The following is a 22,564-nucleotide window of genomic DNA, read 5'->3' as shown; positions in this document are numbered from 1 at the left end:
CATACGTGCATGCGTGCATGTGTGTGTGCATGTGTTTGTATATATTTGTGATTTCTATATCACTATCATTAGGTTTTTCTGATACTTATACCTAAAAGCATTACCAACGAGGTGTCATGGGGTGGCCAGGGGATGAAATGAATTAGGGCAGGGATGGGGCTCTCAGCACATGGCTGACTATATTAGCATTGGATTTATGCTGTCTGTAATGCTATGTGAGCTGTGGGAATGCCTGAAGCACACTCCTCATCTGCATTTCAGTCGGTTCAAAGAGGACTCAATGGAGACTCCAGACCTGGATGCCTTGAGAGAAGAGAGAGGCAGGTGCCTCCTTTATGCAAGAACTTCTGGGGTGAAGAAAAAGGATCTGCTGGGCGAACACAATGGATGAGCTGCAAAATGTCCCCTAGACTCTTTGAGATTGGCCTGTGGGGGGGTGCGGTTATTTCTTATTTCAAAGCAATACTACTTCTTCCAAATACTATTAGCTCTTTTTTTTTCTTCAGAATAATTTTTTTCAGTTTCTTTGTTAAGTAAGAAAAATTTGTTTATGCTCTTTTGATCCTGGCAGCTGTGGCTTAGGAGGAATATAGTAGAACATAGAGTCTCAACTTTGAGAAGCATTTTGTTAATATTATTATAATAATAGATTTATCCTACTAAGCACTTTTGTGTTAGGAATCATCTGGAGTGTTTTACAAATTTTATCTTACTATTCAAGAATGCAGAGAAAGAACTGTTGACACTGAACAACATGGGTTAATTTAAGATGCAGCTGAGTAAGGAGGCAAGCAAAAAGAGCATTATGTTGTTTTAGTATACGAAGTAACAGAAGACACAAACTCTCTGGCTGTGAAGGAAGATTGGTGGATGTCTGCCCTAGGGCAGGGTGGAAGAGTGGCAGTGAGGGATTATCAAGGACATGAGGAAACCTGGAGGTGGGCACATTCAGTATTTCAACAATGACAACAGTTTCATGGGTGTGTAAATATTTTAAAACCGACCAAAGTTTACACTTTAATATGTGTAGTTTACTATATTTGCTATAATTCCATAAAACCTTTCATAAAATGGAGCCTTTAAACCTGGAAAAATTCTTTATTGGCTACATCTGACAGAGGGCTATTCTCCGAAATATACAGAGAACTCAAAAGATAAAGCATCAAGAAAACAAACAACACAATTTTTTAAAAAAATGGGCAGGAAACTAAACAGGTTCTCAAAAGATGAAAACACAAATGGCTGAGAGATGTTTTTTTTTTAAAGGTTCAGCATCTTCAGCCATCAGGGTAGTTCAAATTAAAACTACTTTGAAATTTCATTTTACCCCAGTCAGAATGGCTGAGATAAACCCGAAAACAAAATAAAACAAATAAACAAAAACAGCCCACAGACGATGACAACTGCTGGCGTGGATGAAGGAACGGGAGAACATTTATTCATGGCTGGTTGGAAGTAGAATACGGCACAAACACTATGGAAATCAGAATGGGGGGTCATCAAAAATTAACATATATTTATCTGCATGATTCAGCTATGCCACTCTTGGACATAACTCAAAGGAGTCTGTACTGCAACAGAGGCACTTGCTCATCTGTCTCCATTGACGCTGTGTTCACAAGAGGTAGGACAAGGGAATAGCCTAGATGCCTATCAATTGATGAATGAGTAATGAAAACATGATACATTTATGCAATGGAATATTATCCAGATGTTAAGAAAAACAAAATTATGAAATTCTCAGACAAAAGGGTGAAGCTAGAAATGATCATTCTGAGTGAGCTAACACATTCCAGAAAAACAAACGTTGTATGTTTCTTTTCATTTGTGGATAAAAACTTTGAACCTTCAGATATGTGTATTTCATTAGAAATAATCACAGATACCAGGAAATTAGTAAGAGGTGGGGGGGTCAGTAGTATAGAGTAATAGAGTAATACTATAACAGAGAGGTTTTAAACTGGGGTGGGAGATGGGTGAGCAGGGTAGGTAAAGGAATATGGGGGTGATAAATAACACTAAAGACCTTTGCAGAAATAATATGGAAACCTATTCCTAGTATATAGATATATACTTATATGTAATAGATACAAAAGTTAACATTAGAACCTACCCTAATTGTGCCATCGTGCTCATAGTTGACACCACAGGCTACCAAATAAAAGCCCAGTACCAAGAATGGGCTACTTCTTTTGGAGCTGTTGGCCAGTGAAGTCCACAGAGCCCCAAATATTGCAGGCCCTTGCTAATGATCTTAACTATTCCTTAATATTTGATGGTAAAACACTATTGCTGATAATACCATACACTTGAGTCAGAGAACATATAAATACCATACCAATCAAGTGGGTATTGATATGGAAGAAGCTTTATCCCTATTTGTTCTAATTTTCAGAGTTCGGAAAGGTGCCATTTACACTACTGGAGAAGAAAAGAAATCATCCATCTTACCCAGTTGTGAATGCTGGGAGCTACAGTAATAATAATAAGCCTGGTAAGACATGCCCACTTTCGTACTAGTGGTATGACTATCATGGAAGTAACCAATCACTATTTGATTAGAATTAATTCTGTTCCACAAGATGAAACACATACCTGGAACCATTTTTTTTTTTTTTTTGGCTAAGAACCTACGGCCAGATAGGTGATAGGCCTTGGGAATAATTTACTACTATTATTCTTCTAAAGGGAAATAGCATTTAAGTCACCAATACTGATTAACGATTATACTCACAGGTTAATATATCTCTCAGTCCTTATCAGAGAAGTTTGTAATTGCAATAGACAGCAATTAACACTGAGACCAACAGCTGGTCAAGGTGCACAGAGTAAGAGAATGAGGAATGCTTAGCTCTAAACAGGACATCTGCACCATACCCTCTTTTCCCTAGGCTCAGCAATCATTGTGGAGAAGGGTGTGGAAACAGTATAAGAGCCTAGGCAGTGGACGATTTCAAAGATACAGTGTCTTCCGACACAGTAGAGCACATATGAATTCACAGACGCTATGATGGCATGCACAAGTCTTGTGTGATCTCAGGCCCAACCAAATCACAAGATGGATAAGAGGAGGTAGGCACAAAGTCACCCCTGCCCACCAGCTAAGGAGTTATTGGCCACTGATAATTGCTGGGAGAGACAGAATCAGTTTTCTTAAGATTGTGGTTCCTGATAAGTTGACCACGTTTTAATGGAAAGCTACACATCCAATATATGGGCAGCACAAGTCAGTCATGGGTTAAGAAAAGTAAAAAATAAAATAAATAAACCACAAAGTTGGGTATGTAGGGAAGGGGACAGATCGAGTTGGGTAGGATGTGAATATGACAAGAACACACGGTACGTGATTCTCAAAGAACTAACACAAATTTTAAAAGGAAGTTATGCTGCCTTTCAGTAGGATGATGAATAAAAGAGCCTTGATTTATCCCCAAAATAGAATTCTATGTAGGAGTGAAAATAAATGAAATAGATCTGCGTGTATCAAAACACTGATAAAAAGGAAGTTGCCAGAGAGAACAGTATGATATATATTTAACATTTATAAGAGCACTGTACGTTTTGTGACTACAGGTAGGTATCAAGAGTTTGTATAATGATGCATTCTGGGTTTGGTACTCACTTTAATAAGGAGTAGGAGGAGGATGTGTGGGGCAGCTGTACTAACATCTGCAGAGTCTGGATAGTGGTACCCGGGCATCTGTTGTGTCACCGTATGGATGTCTCTGCACTCTTGAAATATTTCATTTAAGAATCATCTAATTATCCACCATATTCTCAGTATTAGTGTCCTCATGACAGGGGCCACTACTACTGCCAGTTTCTTATATGTCCGTCTGGAGAGAATATGTATGTGCCATGGTGTGTAGCCATTGTGTAATAGGCATTCGTAAATTAAAAGCATCCTGTGTGTGTATGTACACATCAGTGTAGGTACCTATGGTATCTAGACAAGGGTGTCAGATCTCCTGGAGCTGGAGTACATGTGGTTGTAAACCACCTAATATGGGTGTTGGGGATTGAACCTGGATCCTCTGCAAGAGTAGCATGGGATCTTAACTGCTGACCATATATCTCTATCTATCTATCATCTATCTATCTATCTATCTATCTATCTATCTATCTATCTATCTATCTATCTATCTATCTATCATCATCTCTATCTATCTATCTATCTATCTATCTATCTATCTATCTATCTATCTATCTATCTATCATCTCTCTCTCTCTATCTGTCATCTATCTATCATCTATCTATCTATCTATCTATCTATCATCTCTCTATCTATCTATCTCTCTATCTATCTATCTATCTATCTATCTATCTATCTATCATCTCTATCTCTCTCTATCTCTCTCTCCATCTATCTATCTATCTATCTATCTATCTATCTATCTATCTATCTATCATCTCTCTCTCTATCTATCATCTATCTATCTATCTATCTATCTATCTATCTATCTATCTATCATCTATCTATCTGTCATCTATCTATCTATCTATCTATCTATCTATCTATCTATCTATCTATCTATCTATCATCTCTCTCTCTATCTATCATCTATCTATCATCTATCTATCATCTATCTATCTATCTATCTATCTATCTATCTATCTATCTATCTATCTATCTATCTATCATCTATCTATCTATCATCTATCTATCATCTATCTATCTATCTATCTATCTATCATCATCTCTATCTATCATCTATCTATCTATCATCTATCTATCTATCTATCTATCTATCTATCTATCTATCTATCATCTCTCTCTCTATCATCTATCTATCATCTATCTATCTATCTATCTATCTATCTATCTATCTATCTATCTATCTATCTATCTATCATCATCTCTATCTATCTATCTATCTATCTATCTATCTATCTATCTATCTATCTATCTATCTATCTATCATCTCTCTCTCTATCTGTCATCTATCTATCATCTATCTATCTATCTATCTATCTATCTATCTATCTATCATCTCTCTATCTATCTATCTATCTATCTATCTATCTATCTATCTATCTATCTATCATCTCTCTATCTCTCTCTATCTCTCTCTCCATCTATCTATCTATCTATCTATCTATCTATCTATCTATCTATCTATCTATCATCTCTCTCTCTATCTATCATCTATCTATCTATCTATCTATCTATCTATCTATCTATCTATCTATCATCTCTCTATCTCTCTCTATCTCTCTCTCCATCTATCTATCTATCTATCTATCTATCTATCTATCTATCTATCTATCTATCTATCTATCATCTCTCTCTCTCTCTATCATCTATCTATCTATCTATCTATCTGTCATCTATCTATCTGTCATCTATCTATCTATCTATCTATCTATCATCTCTCTCTATCTATCATCTATCTATCTATCTATCTATCTATCATCTATCTATCTATCATCTATCTATCTATCTATCATCTATCTATCTATCTATCTATCTATCATCTATCTATCTATCTATCTATCTATCTATCTATCTATCTATCGTCTATCTATCTATCTATCTATCTATCTATCTATCTATCATCTATCTATCTATCATCTATCTATCTATCTATCTATCTATCTATCTATCTATCTATCTATCTATCATCTCTCTCTCTATCTGTCATCTATCTATCTATCTATCTATCTATCTCTCTCTCTATCTATCATCTATCTATCTATCTATCTATCTATCATCTATCATCTCTCTATATATATCTATCTATCATCTATCTATCATCTCTCTCTATCTATCTTCTTTTAACTCATCATGTAGAGAGTGCTACACACACTGACTTGTATCTCCTTTTTTGTCACTTGATAATATTAGGGAAATAATTTCAACCGCACCCTTGTGAAGATTTTCTGCCTGTAACTCTGCAAATTATTTCACCCCAGTGAGTAATTAGGTTGCATCCCATTGCTTGCCATTGCACATCCGTTGTAAACAGTCATTGTTTCTGCCAGCATGCTGCCTGCCCTGTATAGCTAAGCCACATGCTTTCAGTCTTCCTGATCCACAGTGCCTGACATCCCAGCGGCGGGTGAAACAGTGGGTCATCAGACTCAGGGCTTTGCACAACAACTCTACTAGTTTGCCTCTTTGTTGAGCAAGCCCGGGGGGGATGTCTTTTGAGCTCACTGTTTGACACTAGGTGTTAGCTTTCCTCCTTTCCAATCGTTGGCAGAACCCTTCCTCCCAGTACTTGTCTGAGTGTTCAATGAGACATTACTTCAAAAGAATGAACTTATAAGTAACAATAATAACAATGGGATAAAAACACAAAACTCATCATATCCTAAAGGATTTGCTGCATTGTTCCCTGGAGGTTCTTTCCTCTGTTCATATCCAAGGGAGTATGGGGCATTGGGCATGGTGGGGGCATCTCTTTCTCAGTGACTCCATGTTCTCTGACATTGTATTAGTATCTTGCAGTAGGCTGTGGTGGGAATTTTCACATCACAGACATAGGTTTATCACACACACAAAAATTAAAGTTACAGCAAGCAAAGTGATGATGACTTAGGTCAGACTGTCATTGCCAAATATGCAAATATCTTCTATCTAAATATCTGAATTGGAGCTTTTCCAGTGTGTGTGTATGTGTTGGTGTGGGTGTATACATGTGCATATATGTATGTGTGAGTGCAAGTGTGCATTTCTGAGTGTGTGTGCATATGTGCATATTTGTTTGTGTCTGTATGTATGTACAAGCTCTCTATAGTTTTAACAGTTACAATTGGCAGGGCAGGGATGAGGCTGCTCCCCAAACCTACTTCTACTTTCATTTTGCTGAGGCATTGTCTTGGATAAATCTTCAAAAGAAAGCTTGTCTGTTTTGCTTTGTTTTCAGAGACAAGGACTCCCTCTGTAGCTCAGGCTACTCTGGAACACAGTATGTAGCCCACACTGGCGATAGACTTGGGCTGCCCTCCCTATTTCTGCCTCTAAGTATGGAGATTACAAGCACGTGCTGCCATTCAAACCTTAGAAAAGGTTTTTGTTAATGTGCTGAATGTTTCTTCATAGACTGAGACCCTCTTGTAAGAGAGGACCAATGAGAAGTGAGTAGCACAGGGGCAGGTCTGCCCTGCTACCTTCCCTCAAGGTCGCCGAATGAACACCCTCGGATAGCTCACTACTGACCCCAAGAGAATTCAGAAGACAGGATGCACCATGAGGCTTTGCTTGGGGTGACCTTAGGCAGCCATACTCCTAACCTGAGCCTCTGACCCCACCCACTGGATTTGAGGGATGGATGAAGTGGTATCTGTAGGTGCTTCCAGCACCTGTGCCTACTGAGCCCACGCAGACCTCCAAGGGGCACTGGGCTCCAATCTGTGAAGCTACAGTGTGACTCTGATGGAATTTAACGGGCCATAGGGCGCAGGAAGAAAGACAGAAGGAGGCAGTGTTAAGAGCTGGGGACATGGGCATAGGTGCGTGGGGTAAGGGAGGAACTAGTGCTGTGGGGGACGAAGGCTCAGCCGAGAAAGCACAGAAGTCCCTGTTAGCCTTTTAGCCACTCACACCCCAGACCCCTGGGGCTGCTTACCCTGCAACATGGCTGATGTTGTATAGTAGTTAAAGGGCACGTTTTTCACCAGGTATTTCTCAGGGTCGAGGCTGGCCAGTTTCGCTCCCACCAGCACGGACTTGCCTGAGCCTGCAGAGCCGACCAGCATAACGGGCCGTTGCCGCTCCATAAGCCGCTCCATAAAGTAGCACACGCGGATGGTCTCACTTGTGTGTACCAAACAAGCCTGGAACAGAATGTGGTAGGCTTCCTGTTCTGGGACATTCCAGCAGAGGAGAGACTGTCATGGGGAAGCTTGTCTAGTGAGGAGAGGTCTGAGCATCCTGCCTATTTTCTACTGTGTGTCCATCTGGTAAACTCATTGTCCCTGCACCCTGAAGTTCAGCAGAGACCCAGCCCTGTCACCTGTCTCCCTGAGACCCCTCCAAAGGGACTGCAGGACCTTCTGGCCTTGCTACCTCCTCTCCTCTGTCCCTAATGATGCTGACTGGGTTCTCTATTTGCTTCCTTTCCTGTAGGAGACCTTGTAGCTTAATTATCTCTAGGATTTGAAAAAGAATGCATCTGAGGACCAACTGGGTTACACAAGGTCAAATACTCTATACCAATAGGGGTCGCTTTTGAGTACCCTCACGGGTACCATGCCCTTGGGTTTTCAGTCCCACTTACCTGCAAAGGCATCTCAGGGTCAAATTCAAACTGAGGTATGAGCTTGGCCCAAGGCTCAAATTTCTTGGTCTCTGGGTCTATGTAGTAGTCAAAGACAGTTCCCTGGGAAGGAAACTTCACTGTTTTGAACTCAGTCAGCCACCATTTGCTGAACTCTGCCCGGTAGTCTACAAGCTGCAAAGACAAGGTTGGTCAGGCTACAGATTCTCCAGAGCCCAAGGGGCCCAGTCAGGAGACCCTGGCACTGACAGAGGTTGGGGTAGGGGCTAAAGGAGCTCACCTATATATCTCTAGGGTGGAGCAGCTCCCAGGAATGACAGAGCTCCGGAAGCATCGGCCCCATCAAGGAGCAAAACATAGGGGATGCCCTGGGACAGAGGTTGCCCTCTGGTACTTTCTAGGGTTTAAATGTGTCCTAGAATAGATGCATGAGTGCTCTATCTTCACATGTATGCCTTTATGGAGAAGAGGGCATCAGATCTTACTAGAGATGGTTGTGAACCACAACATGATTGCTGGGAATTGGAACTCAGGATGTCTGGAAGAGTAACCAGTACTCTCTGAGCCACCTCTCCAGTCCCACATCCTAACATTCATATGCTGGAACATTAATGTCCAAAGTCATCTTAAAGGTACCTGCAGGTGGGGCCTTCATGGAAAGGAGACTTAGGATGAGATGAGGTCACATGGCAGGACCTCCATGATGGATTTCAGAGAAGAGAGATTGAAGCTTGCACATTTTCTCTGTCACCCACGGAATGCCCCCTTACATTGGGAAAGCAGGCACAGAGCTGGACTCCCAGACATCTAGCCTCTAGAGCCAAGAGCTAAACAAATTCCTTTTCTTTATAAATGTCCTAGCATGTGGCATGGAGTACGATAACTACATACGGCAGCCTGGCTTGACAATGTGACTACAGCATGGCCCCTGGAATACATCACAGTTGCTCCAAAGCAAAGAGGACTGAGGGCGGAAGGATCTGAGGACACAGAAGGGAGGAAGGTCCTTGACCGCCAGAAGAGCAAGTGTGGACCAAGACCTCCGAAAGAGAGAGAGAAACCAGCTCCCACCCTCCCAGGCATCTGAGACTGAGCAATTTCACGACATAAATGAATGCTGACAACTAGGAACACAGTGCGGTTGGGCAAGAAGAGTCACAGAGATTAGTCACATCCTCCTGAGTCTCACTTTCATCATCTAAAGATGAAGGTTCTAGAAGAGACTTCTAAGCGTCCTTCAAGACCTGGTATAACATCCTGAAACAGCAGAAAAGACAAAGCCTATTGGCCTTTCTGACAGAAATAATAGTTTGCGTGTATAATTTCCACACCTTAATATAAAGCACCAGCCCCTTAGGGGTAGAGTTGAATGCCCAGTGTACTTCACTGTGTTCGAGTTGAAACACAGTAACCTTTTGGCACAGCGGAAACAAAGTAACCCTTCGGCATAGCAGAAACACAGTAACCCTTTGCACAGTAGAAACACCGTAACCCTTCCACACAGTGGAAACACAGTAACCCTTCGGCATAGCAGAAACACAGTAACCCTTCAGCACAGAGGAAACACAGTAACCCTTCTACATAGCGGAAACACACACAGTAACCCTTTGACATAGTAGAAACACAGTAACCCTTCGCACAACGGAAACACAGTAACCCTTTGGCATAGCAGAAACACAGTAACCCTTCGGCCCACACACAGTAACCCTTTGGCATAGTGGAAACACAATAACCCTTCCGCACAGCAGAAACACAGTAACCCTTCCACACAGTGAAACCACACTGCAAACACCCAGATGTAGGAGATATCATACAGAATACAGACTGGCAGTTGTAGGTGACACCTAGGGAGGGTGGGGCAGAGACAGCATTCCAGGACAGGATGGCTGTCAGGGCTGGTGTTGGAAGAATAGATCTGGATCCTGAGGGAAGTGGGACACTCTCATTTTACTGTCTTCTAAGTAAATAGGATAAAATTCTTCTGTTTCAAAATGCTGATGGAGGTTGACCCAGTGGCACGCACCTATAATCCCATTGATCTAGAAGCTGTGGCAGGGGGACCAAGAGTTTAGGGCCAGCCTGGGCTGTAATGGGACCTGTCTCAAAACAGTAAGAACACCAACAGCAGACCAAAATGGAAAAACCAAAACAAGAATAAGAAAAGAGAATGTAAAGAGGCCAAAAATAGGGACAGGCTTATGTGTAGTTCTGATTCTGATTTCAAGTCAGATTAAGGGGATGTTGTCTTTTGCTCTTTAATTTTAATCCTAGAGAAAAAAAACCCATTTTAACACATAGATGAAGTCCTTGGAGACCCTTTTGGTTCCCGGGGAGTCCTCAAGCTGAGGCTACGTTTAGAAAGAATATGTCTGTCCATCTTCTCATCTCACCTCAAGTACTCCTTCATCTCCCTGCTTAGTTCATTGCAGGCTGGGTCACACCAGTTCGTCCCCCTGCCATCCCATAATTTGGCACTTGATCTCAGCTTCCATTCTGACTGAAGACCAGGTAACCCTTGCTGACTGAGCCTTTTGTTGGTCCCCTTTGTATCCATCTCGGTGGGGCTTTTTGCAGAAATGTATTTTAATAAAATCTGTCTCTCAGGGCTTCACATTCTGTTATAGTCATGCCCTTTAACCTAGATGACATTAAAATGTTACTGGCACCCTATTATAGAGTTTAGGATCTGATTTCACCACATTCAATTTTCGCAGTGCTCTGAATTATCCTGACTGGTTAGAATGATCCCTATTTTGTATATGTAAGCGCCAACTCCCGTCTTGTGCTCTCTCTACCATGTCTCTGTGGGAGATCACTTTCTGTGATTGTTGAAAACTATTCACCAGGACTTTGCTTTTTTCCTTTTTTTTTCTTTTTAATTGGACCTTCCATATTGGCATAGGCTCCATTTTTGTTTAGTGTGTGGCCTTATTGACAGGTTTTTAAGTGAGGCACCATTGGTGGTGCTGATGCAAATATCTGGCCAAATTCCTACTCTCTAATTTACAGCACTCCCTTTGGTGGTTGGCTTTAATGTAGGCTGTGTGGGATTCCAGGCATTCCCTGCTGCTAAAAGCTTTCTCCTGTGTTTCTCACCATAGCCCACATGGCTACCCATAGTTCCCAGAGTGTAAGACACCTAGGAAAGGTGCTTTCTTCTGGGCTTTTTAGAAAGAATGGAGTGGATTTAAATATCTCTATGCAGATTGGAAAATTGATCGGGTGTCTCCATCCTGACACCCCACTGCTAATGTGGGTGAGAAGCCCAGGAGTTGTTAGATGGCATCTCAGCAGCTGGAATGCTAGAGCCTGCAGTCAGGGGGAAAGCATAAGCCTCTGCATTTGGGGATTTTTGTGCTTTCCAGCCAAGTGTTATCCATTCTGCACACTCAGCCTCTGATGGGAACTGTGAAGCAGGACAGAGCAGTCCAGATAGCTGCCTGAGGAGCAGCTCCTGCACACTACAGAACAGGCGCAGAACTTTCGAGATGTCAACCACCCGAGCCTGCACATCTTTCTCTTCCTACCCTACCCTGAGGTATCTACATCCGGGTTGGGATCAGGGAACGGGGAGCCTGTGAAGCTGCTCTGTATTGTCTGAGCAACATGCAATAGTGGATGTTGCTAGAACAAGGGCTTGTGTACTCTGAAGGAGCAAACCTTTTCAGATTCTTCCAATATGGCTTTGTTCTGCAAGGCTGAAACTTTAGTTTTCTTGGAAGAAGAGCTTTAGGTGGCTTAGAAGATGGTTTAGTTGGTCAAGAACTTGCCACACAAGCTTGAAGACCCAAGTTCAAATTCCCACACCTATGTAAAAGTTGAGGATAGCAGTACATGACTGGAATCCCAGGGCCAAGGATCTCTAGGAAATACTGGCCAGTCAGTCCAGGTTAGTCGATAAGCCACACGTCACAGTAAGAGACTGTCTCAACAAAAAGTTGTAGAGCAATTGAAGAAGACATGTGTCACTGACTTCTGACTTCCATATGTGCACAGACTTCCACAGACAAATGTACACACATGTGCATGTACACATACACACACCAAGAGAGAGAGGAGAGAGAAAGAGAGAGAGAGCCCCACAATCAACCCAGACCAGAAGGAGTAAATCATAACTCTCTAGCAATCACAGTTTGGCCTCCTACTGTGAGACAGCACCAGATATTTCTGTGTAGCTGAATGTTTGGGTTAGGAGAATATCGCTAACGAACACATGTGTATGCCAGCGTTATTCTCAGCACCTTTATGTATCCACACTGGGCGATAAGAACAATGTCCTCATCAACAACCCAGGAGCTGCCAGCATCCTCTGGACACACGGGGAGAGTAAAGAAGACACAGGTTGAGCTTCTCACTCACAGTCTCTTAGGTAATGTTGACAGTTACAATTCAAATCCTGTCAGGGTTTTCTCTTTTCCTTTCTCGCTTCCCTTCCTTCTTCTTTTTCTTTTCTTGGTGGTTTATTTTTGAATCTTTATATCAATACATAAAGGTGTATCTATTCAATGTATACAATGTAGAGAGCTTGGAGCTAAGCACACACTTGTGAGGCCATCACCATAATCAAGGCATAAACCTGCCCAACGCATCTCAATTTCCTTGCACTCCTGTACTCTCCGTTATTAGGGTTGTTTTTTGGGATAAGCATACCAAACATACAATCTCCTCAAGAAGGCACAATGTTAACAGGGAGGTATTAAATGAAATAAGCCAGGCATGGAGGGACTAATTATATACAATATACTAATAGGGTATATACTAATTATATACATATAAAATGAATGTAAAATAGCCAAATGCATAGAAACAGAGGGTGGAATAATAATAGCCAGAGACTGTGGGGAGCAGACAGCAGTAAGTCTTAGTCAAATGTTTCATTCAGACCAGGCAGATAAGTTTAAGATGAGCAAATCTCTACACAATTGTGCCTATAGTTAAAAACATGTTAACATCTTAACAGACATAAACATCTACTCATGTAGTCCATGTTCCTGACATATTTCTCACGTTGTATGATAGGAAGACTCGGTTACAGAGCACTAAAGTAAAGAAAGGGGCTCTGAACATAGCAAGGGTTAGGGAATCCAGTGCCGAGATATTTTTGAGTCAATATCTCTATGCCTAAACCGCATGAGGCTATGGGGACCAACATCTGGTCCCTGTACTTGGTTTGCCACTCACAGTCAACATTCGACCTGACTCTTTCTGTGTTTCAGGGCTATGGGGGACACCCTGGTGAACTCTGCCTTGCTACAGAGTAAGGAGCCCAGGCTTCTGAAGAGCTCTGGAAGGCTGAAAACACTCCTCTCACTTAGTTTTCTACAGGACAGCATCTGCCACCCCCTCCATCAAACACAACTCACCTGGCAGAGTATCATGTACCGATCCCAGCTGTGGTCTAAGCGCTAGCACTGCACAGCATTCCATGAAAGCAGAGATGGGCTCCCCAACTCAGAAAGCAACAGCTCCAAATGCAGTGAGGCCCCTGCCAGGGGCTCAGCCTCAAGTGGAGCAGTTTGTGAGGGAAACTACCATGATGCAATGTTTAACAGCCTATCTTCTGAGTCTGGGGGGGGGGTGTTAGTTTTTACCGCTGTACACTTCAGCATGGTGTTGATCTCAGCATCTCATCTTACCTGATCTTGGACCATGGCACTGCCAAAAGCCCAGATGGCAGCAAACACAAAATAGAGTTCATACATTTCCTTGGGGCAGTCTGCAGGGATATCCTCCTTGGTCAGGAGGCATTCGAGGAGGTAGCAGAGCAACTGGACCATGCTCTGCTCGGGGACTGGGATCGCCTTCTTAAATCTGCAGAGAGAAGGGGGGGAGAGAGATTGATTTTAAGACTCCACGAGTATTGCTTGTGGTACAACTGCATAGCCATGGGAACCTCCTGTTTTTAGGGGACTCATGGTTTGTCATTTTCTTTGGGAGCTCAGAGAACCATGGTGCTATGTAGAATTTCAGTATCCACAGCGACTCTTGGGTCATTTTCCTTCAAAGAATGGGAGCCCAGAGCCTTTCAAGAGAAGGTTCCCTGTGTGATCCTGTCCTCTGATAACCCTTTCCTTTCCTTTCCTTTCCTTTCCTTTCCTTTCCTTTCCTTTCCTTTCCTTTCCTTTCCTTTCCTTTCCTTTCCTTTCCTTTCCACTGTTTGCACTGACATTTTCTTCATGGTATTTAGGGAATGTAGGAGGCTGGACAAAATGAGCTGGGGCTCATGTTTCCACCCATCTTGCAATTTCTTCAAAGCCCAAGGAGAAGCTAAATGCCGGGGATGTGACTTAGTGGTAGAGCACTTGTGGAGTGCACAAGGTCCTTGGTCCATCTCCAGTTCCATGTGTGTATGTATACACACATACACGCATGCACACATGCTCATACAGTCACATACTTCCCCATTCACACACCCACAACCACAGACTGCGCAACTCACGTACACACACACACACACACACACACACACACACACACACACTTTTCAGTTTTATCCCTCTACCTGTATGGAAAGCGTACATCATATAACCATACTCTCAGTCCTCATCACATCCTACCAAGGGATGCTGTCTTCTGTGGCAGGCAGTTTCTCTGTCATTCAGAGCTATCAGATAAACAACACTATCAATGGCCACCTTAAAAGTCATTTATCTCTCTTGGGCCTATTAGTTGTCCAGTATCCACTTGCTTCAATGTTTTTTTTTTTTTGTTTGAGCTGCCACTAATCTGTCTGTAGTCCTTACAACAGCACAAGTGTGTGGTCTAATGGTAGACATTACTTCCATGAGTAACACGGAAGCCACATCCTAATGAGCCATCCATCATTTGTTCAATACCCACTTGTGACAGAATGATGGAACGGAATTATCTCAGCTCCATATCAGATGAGGCGCCATCATAATAAGTGATTGCAGCTGCCCTTCCACTTCAAAACGAGGGTCCAAATAACCCAGGTGGGACCAGCTTGCAACTCAGACCCCTCAAGGTCTAAGTGCTACTGAGGATCATAGAGGGCCTGCAGTGAGAGGCTTGGTGTTCAGCAAATACCCTGTCTTCCCCAGGATACCTAGGATTTGTCTTGGGAAAAGGCAGGGAACTGGTTTCAGTTGGATTGCTCAGGGCTGGGAAGCCTGGTGTCTGGGAAACCCCAGGGGCTTGTGGATCTGAGAGCAGAGTGTAAGGAGGGTTGTAGCTGTGGCATTCTGAGTTCCAGTTTATCAAAGGAAGGGAGAGGAAAGGGTTTTCTGGAATCTGGTGTGCATGTGGGGCTGTTTGCAGGCTATAGATCGCCTTGGAGGGTTTTGTGTGGCCAGGAGCACATCAGTGGATGAAGGCGCAGGGCACGTATTTTTAAAGAAATGTAGACTAGAGATGCTAGTGACGAGGAGGGGGCACAAGGTGCTCCCACATTTCCCAGAGAAAGGAGTTCTATAGTTATAGTAGCCACGGCTACACAGGTCTGGCCAAGTGACATCCTTTTCTCCCCTTCTCTTTACACGGTCTTCTTTCATCTCTGAGGGATGAGCAGAAAGCTCTGAGGATGGGAAAGAAGAGGTAAAGAGCCCTTGCCATCTTCACTGTGGGCCAGAGCTTCTGGGCCAGAAGTTCCCCCATAAATAAGGTTTGCTTTTACAGACTCTCAGCGCACTGAGTGTGTGTGTGTGTGTGTGTGTGTGTGTGTGTGTGTGTGTGTGTGTGTGACTAAAAGGGAGGATATGGAAACTATGTAGATATCGACTCAGATCTTTTGTAAATGCTTGCTTGTTCGAGATGCTCATCTTGCTTTGTAACTCCATACCGTACTCTCCCACAGCATCTTCCACAGCTTCGTGATTCCACACAGGTGCACCTTGCATATCCCATACCTAGATCTAACCCAAGGGCTGGACAGCCCCTACAAAATGGTTTTGAAGGGACAAAAAAAGAGGATTTATAATTGTGTTTTGTTAAGTGAATGATACTAAAACCCTTAAACATGAGATCCAAGATGACAGGCAGCTCGCAGCCACATTCTACTAGAATCTTCAGGGGATAAACTGGGAGACACTAACAGCTCAGAAGAGATGGGCGGCATTCTTCCAATGCCTGTACCTTTAATAGCAAATCCACTAGGGACTTTACAGAGCAGGAGACAAAGCTCAGAGTTCTTCCCAGAGGGGTTGCCTCACTTTAGGGACTTTTCCTTCCCCTAGTAAGGGAGTGTCAACAGCAGGCAGCAGTGGCCACAACTTATGGCTGAGAGCCTCAGGATGTCTGTACTATACATTTAGAAGCAAATGTTTTGGAAAGCTGGAAAATGGGATGGGGATAGGAGGCAGACCAAAGTAAGCTGCAATGGCAGAAAAAGGAGACACACTGGGAAAATCCTCTCTTTTTAGACTATAAGGAAGCAGCCTGTGAAAAGCCATCTTACAAAGACTCCTGCTGAGTTGGTGGTCAGGTGGCGTGGCTTAAGACTGTCTGTAAACCATGCTCCCGAGAAACTCAGAGCAAGTATCTTGGTAATCTATACTGACCCCTGGTCTAGGAGAATTCTAGACCTCTGGGAAAAACTTCAAATCTGAGCCTCACACAGTAGTCAGTGTGGTGGAGCCCTGGTTAGAGAGAGACACTGTAGGGGAACAAGTGGTGTGGCCAACACTAGGAAGGACTGCCTAGGAAAAGGGACAACGTTACAATCAGATTCCTGAAGCTTACCCAGATGTATGACTGGCATCTGTGGCCTGACCTTGCAAAGAACCACTCGGGTGTATCAGGCATCTGGGAGCCTGGGAAGGAATACTGAAAGACTTGAGATTGGAACCCACAAAGTATGGCATTTTGTATTCATGTTCTATCCCCACCCCGATCTCCTCTTTACATCAATTTCTCTTTTGCTTTATAGCCAGTGCCAACTTTGCAAATGATCACGCCGGGAGATGCAGAAAATGCTTTTGACAAAATCCAATATGTCTTCATAATAAAAGCTCTAAAAAAAACCCCTGGCAACAGAAGGAACATCTCTCCAAATAATAACATCAGTATGTTACAAACCTATAAGCAACATCATAATAAGTGGGTGAAGCTCAAAGCATTTCCTCTTAAGTCAGGATTAAGACAGAGGTGCTATGTTCGTTCTTTCTACTCTTGCTCGATGTAGCGCCTGAAGTCTTAGCTACAGCAATAACACAATAGAAGGAAATGAAAGGGCTATGTTTAGGAAAAGAAGTCAAAGTGTCTTCATTTGTAGAGGATATTAAAAACTCCCTAAGAAAACCCGTAGAAATGATTATTTTCATAAAAATTAATATATAAAATCAGCAACATACTGGGGCCGAGAACCTGTGCCTAGATAGGTCATAGGCCTTAGGGGGAACCTAGTAATATTTTGCTAAATGAAAGCAGTATTCAAACAACTCCCATGACTTACTGCTGTGCCCACAGATTAGCGCATCCCTCAGTCCTCACAGGGAAGCTTCTCGCAGTAGATGGTGATTAACGCAGAGACTCTGCAGTTCAATGTATAATAAGAGACTGGGGAGGGTTAAGTCCCAAACAGGAAGTCTATTCTTTTCCCCAAAGACTAAGGAATCACAGCAGAAGATGGGGTAAGAAGAACGCAAGAGCTAGAGATGGTGGATGGCTTAAGAGAACGGTGTTTTCTACGTACCCAGGTCAGTTAGTTACACGTCTTTAAAATAATTGTGACCACATGCATAAGATCAGTGTGAGCTCAGACCAGATCAAAATCTCAGCATGGGGGAAACGTGGTGGGCACAAAGTCCCACCTCTAGATGAGGACTTATTGGTATTTGATAGCAGCTGGGAGAGGGGGAATCAGAGTTTTTGTTTGACATATGGTAGGACAAAGACTCCCCAGAGCAGGCGTCACACCCAAGATGTATTTGGCAACACAAACTGGACATGATATTTTTTTTTTTGAAAGAGAAGGGACAAGAAGTTGGGTGGGGAGTAGGACTAGGCAGGGAGGAAAGTGTTACCTGGGTCTTGAAGGAGTTTGGGGAGGGAGAAGTAAAAACAACTGAAATATATGAAATTCCCAAATAAGTATAAAATATTAAAATCAGTATCTTTCCTAAATACCAATCACCAACATGCTGATAAAGAAATAAGGGAAGCAGTTGTATTCACAATTGATTCACTAATAAACTTTGGCGTAACCTGACTAAGGAAGCAAAAGACCTGCACAAGGAAAACTTGAAATACCTAGGAACAAAACTGAACAAGAACTTAGAATCTCTGAAAAGCTGCCCATGCTCATGGATGTAAAGAATTAATATTGTGAAAATGTTAACAAAAGTCATCTAAATATTCACTGGAGTATCTAGAAAATGTCCAGTGCCATTCACACAGAACTCAATGAAGTTCATATTGAAACAAACAATGCTATGGGTATCTAAAGCAATCTGAAGCAGAAATAACATAGTCAAACTTCATATCACTTGATCTCAAATTACTCTACAAAGCCATAGTGACACAGACAGCAGGGTATGAACACAAAAGCAAGCATATAGACTAATAGGACATAATAGAGAATGCCTATATCAACCCACACTGTGGCTACAAACAGCTAGTTTTTGGCAAAACTGCCAAAAGTACACATTGGAGGAAATACAGCTCCTTCGAGAGACGGTGCTGGAAAAACTGGAGCTCTCCTTGTGGAAGAATGAAACTAGATCCCTATTCGCCAACCTGAAAAACAATTAACTTCAAATGATCAATTACCTTACTGTAAGACCTGAAGCTTTGAAATGGTAAGAGAAAAAAGGGGAGTTTCTGAATACTACTGCAATTGCTCAGAAAATAAAGCCAGGGGTTGCTAAGTAGATCCTCATGAAATTATAAAGTTTCCACGAAGAATAGGAAGCAATCCAGTGAAAAGTCAGTCAACAGGGAGAGAGGAAACCCTTTCTAGTTACGTATCTGGGCGAGAATAACTATCTAGAATACATAAAGAACTCAAAAAAACTAAACAAAAAGCCCCAAACAACTCAATGAAAAAAAGCACTAATGGAATAAACAGACAATTTTAAAAAGTTGAAACACAATGTTCAAGACACACGTGAAAAAATGTTCATCTTCACTAGCCAGCAGAGAAATAAAAATCAAAACAATTCTGAGAGCTCATCTTATTCCAACCAGAATGGCAGTCACTGAGGAAACAAATAACTTCTGGTAAAGATGTGGACAAGAGGGGAACACTTATATATACTTCTGGTAGGAATGTACACCAGTCCAGCTACTATGGAAACCAGCATGTGAGTTTCTAAAAACACTAATAGTGCACCTACCATATGACCCAACTGTACCACTCCTGGGTACTTACTGGAAGGTCTCCAAGTCAACATAGCACAGAGTTGAAGCGCTATCCACAATAGCTGAGTTATAGACTCAACCTGGGTGTCTAGCAACAGAAGAATGGATTGGAAAATGTGGTATGGAGACATAACAGAAATTTTCTTGTATCATAAAGAAGAATGAAGCTGTGCTTTTTTTAAGGGAATGAATGCAATTACAGATGATAATATTAATCAAATTAAGCTAGTCTCAGAAAGACAACAATATTTTTTTCTTATTTGCAATTCCTAGATTTTACATAAACACTTAATATCATGTACACATTCCTTTTGGGAAAGTAGAGGTGAAACTCAGCTAGGAGAACAAAGAGGACTGATGAGCATAGGGGTGAAGGGGTACAGGAGATCCACTGAGGGGACAGCGGATGTAATTGCATGGCGATGCTTTTATGTGACAATGAATATATACAAAACAAAACAGAAAACATCTTAATATATGTTGGCGTCACGCAGGAACCCAGCAGAAATGAAAAGAAGAGAGACCAGCTGTTGTACAGCAGTTTCCTTGAAGACGGAACCATTCTATCCGGTTGCGGAATATTATTTTAAGATGTGTTAGATTTGTTTATGCTGCAGAACATTTGCTTTAATGATACAAAGATGTGTCAACTTCCTTTATGTTGAACTTGTTTAACTCTGTGGAGCTGTGTTGTTGATCTAAAACACCTGATTTGTTTAATAAAGAGCTGAGAAGCCAATAGCAAGGCAGAAGAAAGCTTAGGAGGGGCTGGCAGTCAGAGAGAGCAAAAAGAAGGAGAAAAAGAGGAATAGGCAAGAGAGTTCAAGGAATGAGAAGAGTAGAGGAGGACTCCAGTGGCTAGTCACCCAGGCAGACTCAGAGTCAGAGTGTTTGGATCCCCTCTGACTTTGTTGTATGCTGGAATTGTCCCTCCCCACTGCCTCTGTCCCCGTGAGCAACTGGAATCACAATGTGCTTGACAGGCCCATGACTAAGGAATTAGGCATTATGTGGTGGGTTTTTATCAATATCATCTCTGATGGCCATTCTTGTCCCAAATTACGGTAATGGTTCTCAAAATCCCAGAATAAAGCATCAAATGGAACGTAAACACATATACCTACCAACAAATTATATGACAGAGAAGGAGGTTTTGAGTCTGGGAATCTTTTTGTTTACTCATGGTCTATTCTTTCTGTAATAGTTGACCGCTTAATTCAGCAAAATTCACCTTCTATATAAGAGACAGGGGTGCTATAGCTTGGATCTTGAGTCTCCTAACGCCAGTGACTTAGTGGCTTGGTCTCCATTTTTCTGCAATTGGGAGGGAGCAGAATTGTTCAGAGGAGAGGTGTAGGGGGATCTTTAGTTTACTGGGGATATGGATATGCAAATATATGATGTTCTGATTTGTTTCAACTTTCTTTTGTTGCCCCTATGTGAGATAAGGGTTTTGGCTCTGCCACATACCTTTCCCTTGTATCTCTATAGACACCCTCAAAACAGGGTCAAGGGGGCTGGAGAGGTGGCTCAGAGGTTAAGAGCACTGACTGTTCTTCCAGAGGTCCTGAGTTCAATTCCCAGCAACCACATGGTGGCTCACAACCATCTGTAATGAGATCTGGTGCCCTCTACTGGCCTATAGGATATATGTAGGCAGAATACTATATACATAATAAATAAATCTTAAAGAAAAAAACAGGGTCAAGTGATCATGGACTAAAACTGCAGATCTAGAGTCAAGACAACTCTTTCTTCTTTAGGAATTAATTATCTGGGGCATTTCTCTTTTGCAGGCATGGAAACCTCACTAATACAGGTGGTCAAAGTAAAAATGAACTCACTGAATCTAGCATTGGGAGGACTGGTCCGGTGACATATCACATCTGATCTCACATTATTACACACAGTCAGGAACAGGAAGTGGATCTCGTGGGCTTGACAAGTGTATCCTTGACCCCTGGGCCAGTTGGAGGGACGGCTGCCTGCTCTGCAAACCTGAACTCTTGGCAGTTATCACCTCCTGTCAGACAGTTTTGCCTCCTTCAGACATAACCACGTGCCTCCTAGGAAAAGCAGCTTAAACCTTCCTCCCATCTCCCCTCAGCTCTGCTCCTGTCTGGACTGACAGAAAGCACCATATGGCCACCCTAATGTGTGTTCTCCTCTGCTAACTGCTGTGTCTGGAGAGCTCTTGTTTTGAGAGCAGGACAGAACATCAACAGGACTTCAGCTATGAGCCAGCAGGTTCTTTACGGCTGTGCTGATGTACTTTCTTCCCGTTTCTTGGCCTACCTGGTTCTGAGGGTGTCCAAGCAGGTAGGAACGTATTTGTCAAACAAGATGGTCAGGTTGGCTCTCTCAGTCTGGACCTCCCTCTGGTCAATCCAGCTGCTCACTGGAGGGTTCCACCCCAGGTCTGCAGGGTTGATGTACAGGATCCCTGAGTGTACAGGGGATATGATTCAATGAGTATTCCATGCATGTCAGTAGATTCTTCACCCCAGGAAACCAACTTCTCAGTTTAAAAGTGCTTAGAAGATTGGACACAGAACTGGGTCCTCACCTAGGTCAGAGGGCCACATGGTCTTGAGGGCCAATGTCAAGTAATGGACAAAGAGAGAGTAGTGTTGGAAAGGAACCCAGGGTCAAGTCTAGATAGGAGGAAAGAAATCTGGGATGGATCAGCAATGCTTGTCAGCTTGTGGGAATGTACAGAGGGTGAAATAGAGGTCCTGTAAGGATATGTCCATGGCTTAACTGCAGGACACTTTCAGTTTGCATTGTTTACCAAAAGCCTTTCTGGATATAACTGAGTTGAATATCTTGAGAGGAGATTATTATGAATCTGGATGGGACATTTGCCAATGTCATTGATATATGTATGTATATATTTGTGTGTGTGTGTGTGTGTGTGTGTGTGTGTACAAAGAGGGAGACTGAGAGTTCATAAATCCACGTAAAGAAGGTAGAGACTGGAATGACACGTTCATAGGCTAAGGCCACCTGAGCTCCGAGATACAAG

The 22,564-nt window shown here is 42.4% G+C and overlaps 1 protein-coding gene across 1 annotated transcript in view; it reads right to left on the bottom strand.

The window, feature by feature from the left end:
• Dnah9 (dynein axonemal heavy chain 9) overlaps positions 1–22,564 on the bottom strand; it is a 342,434-nt gene that overhangs the window by 174,712 nt on the left and 145,158 nt on the right. The window contains exons 35-38 of the mRNA XM_038324554.1: positions 21,835–21,982; positions 13,860–14,034; positions 8,224–8,397; positions 7,573–7,780 (exon numbers count right to left, since the gene is read on the bottom strand). Of these exons, the coding sequence (XP_038180482.1) occupies positions 7,573–7,780; positions 8,224–8,397; positions 13,860–14,034; positions 21,835–21,982 (705 nt within the window). The remainder of the gene's footprint in view (positions 1–7,572; positions 7,781–8,223; positions 8,398–13,859; positions 14,035–21,834; positions 21,983–22,564) is intronic.

This window comes from Arvicola amphibius, chromosome 4 (genome assembly GCF_903992535.2).
Source record: "Arvicola amphibius chromosome 4, mArvAmp1.2, whole genome shotgun sequence".
In the NCBI taxonomy this organism is placed as follows: domain Eukaryota; kingdom Metazoa; phylum Chordata; class Mammalia; order Rodentia; family Cricetidae; genus Arvicola; species Arvicola amphibius.
The sequence above is the reverse complement of the archived record's forward strand: the minus strand, read 5'-3'. Positions and strand labels throughout refer to the sequence as shown.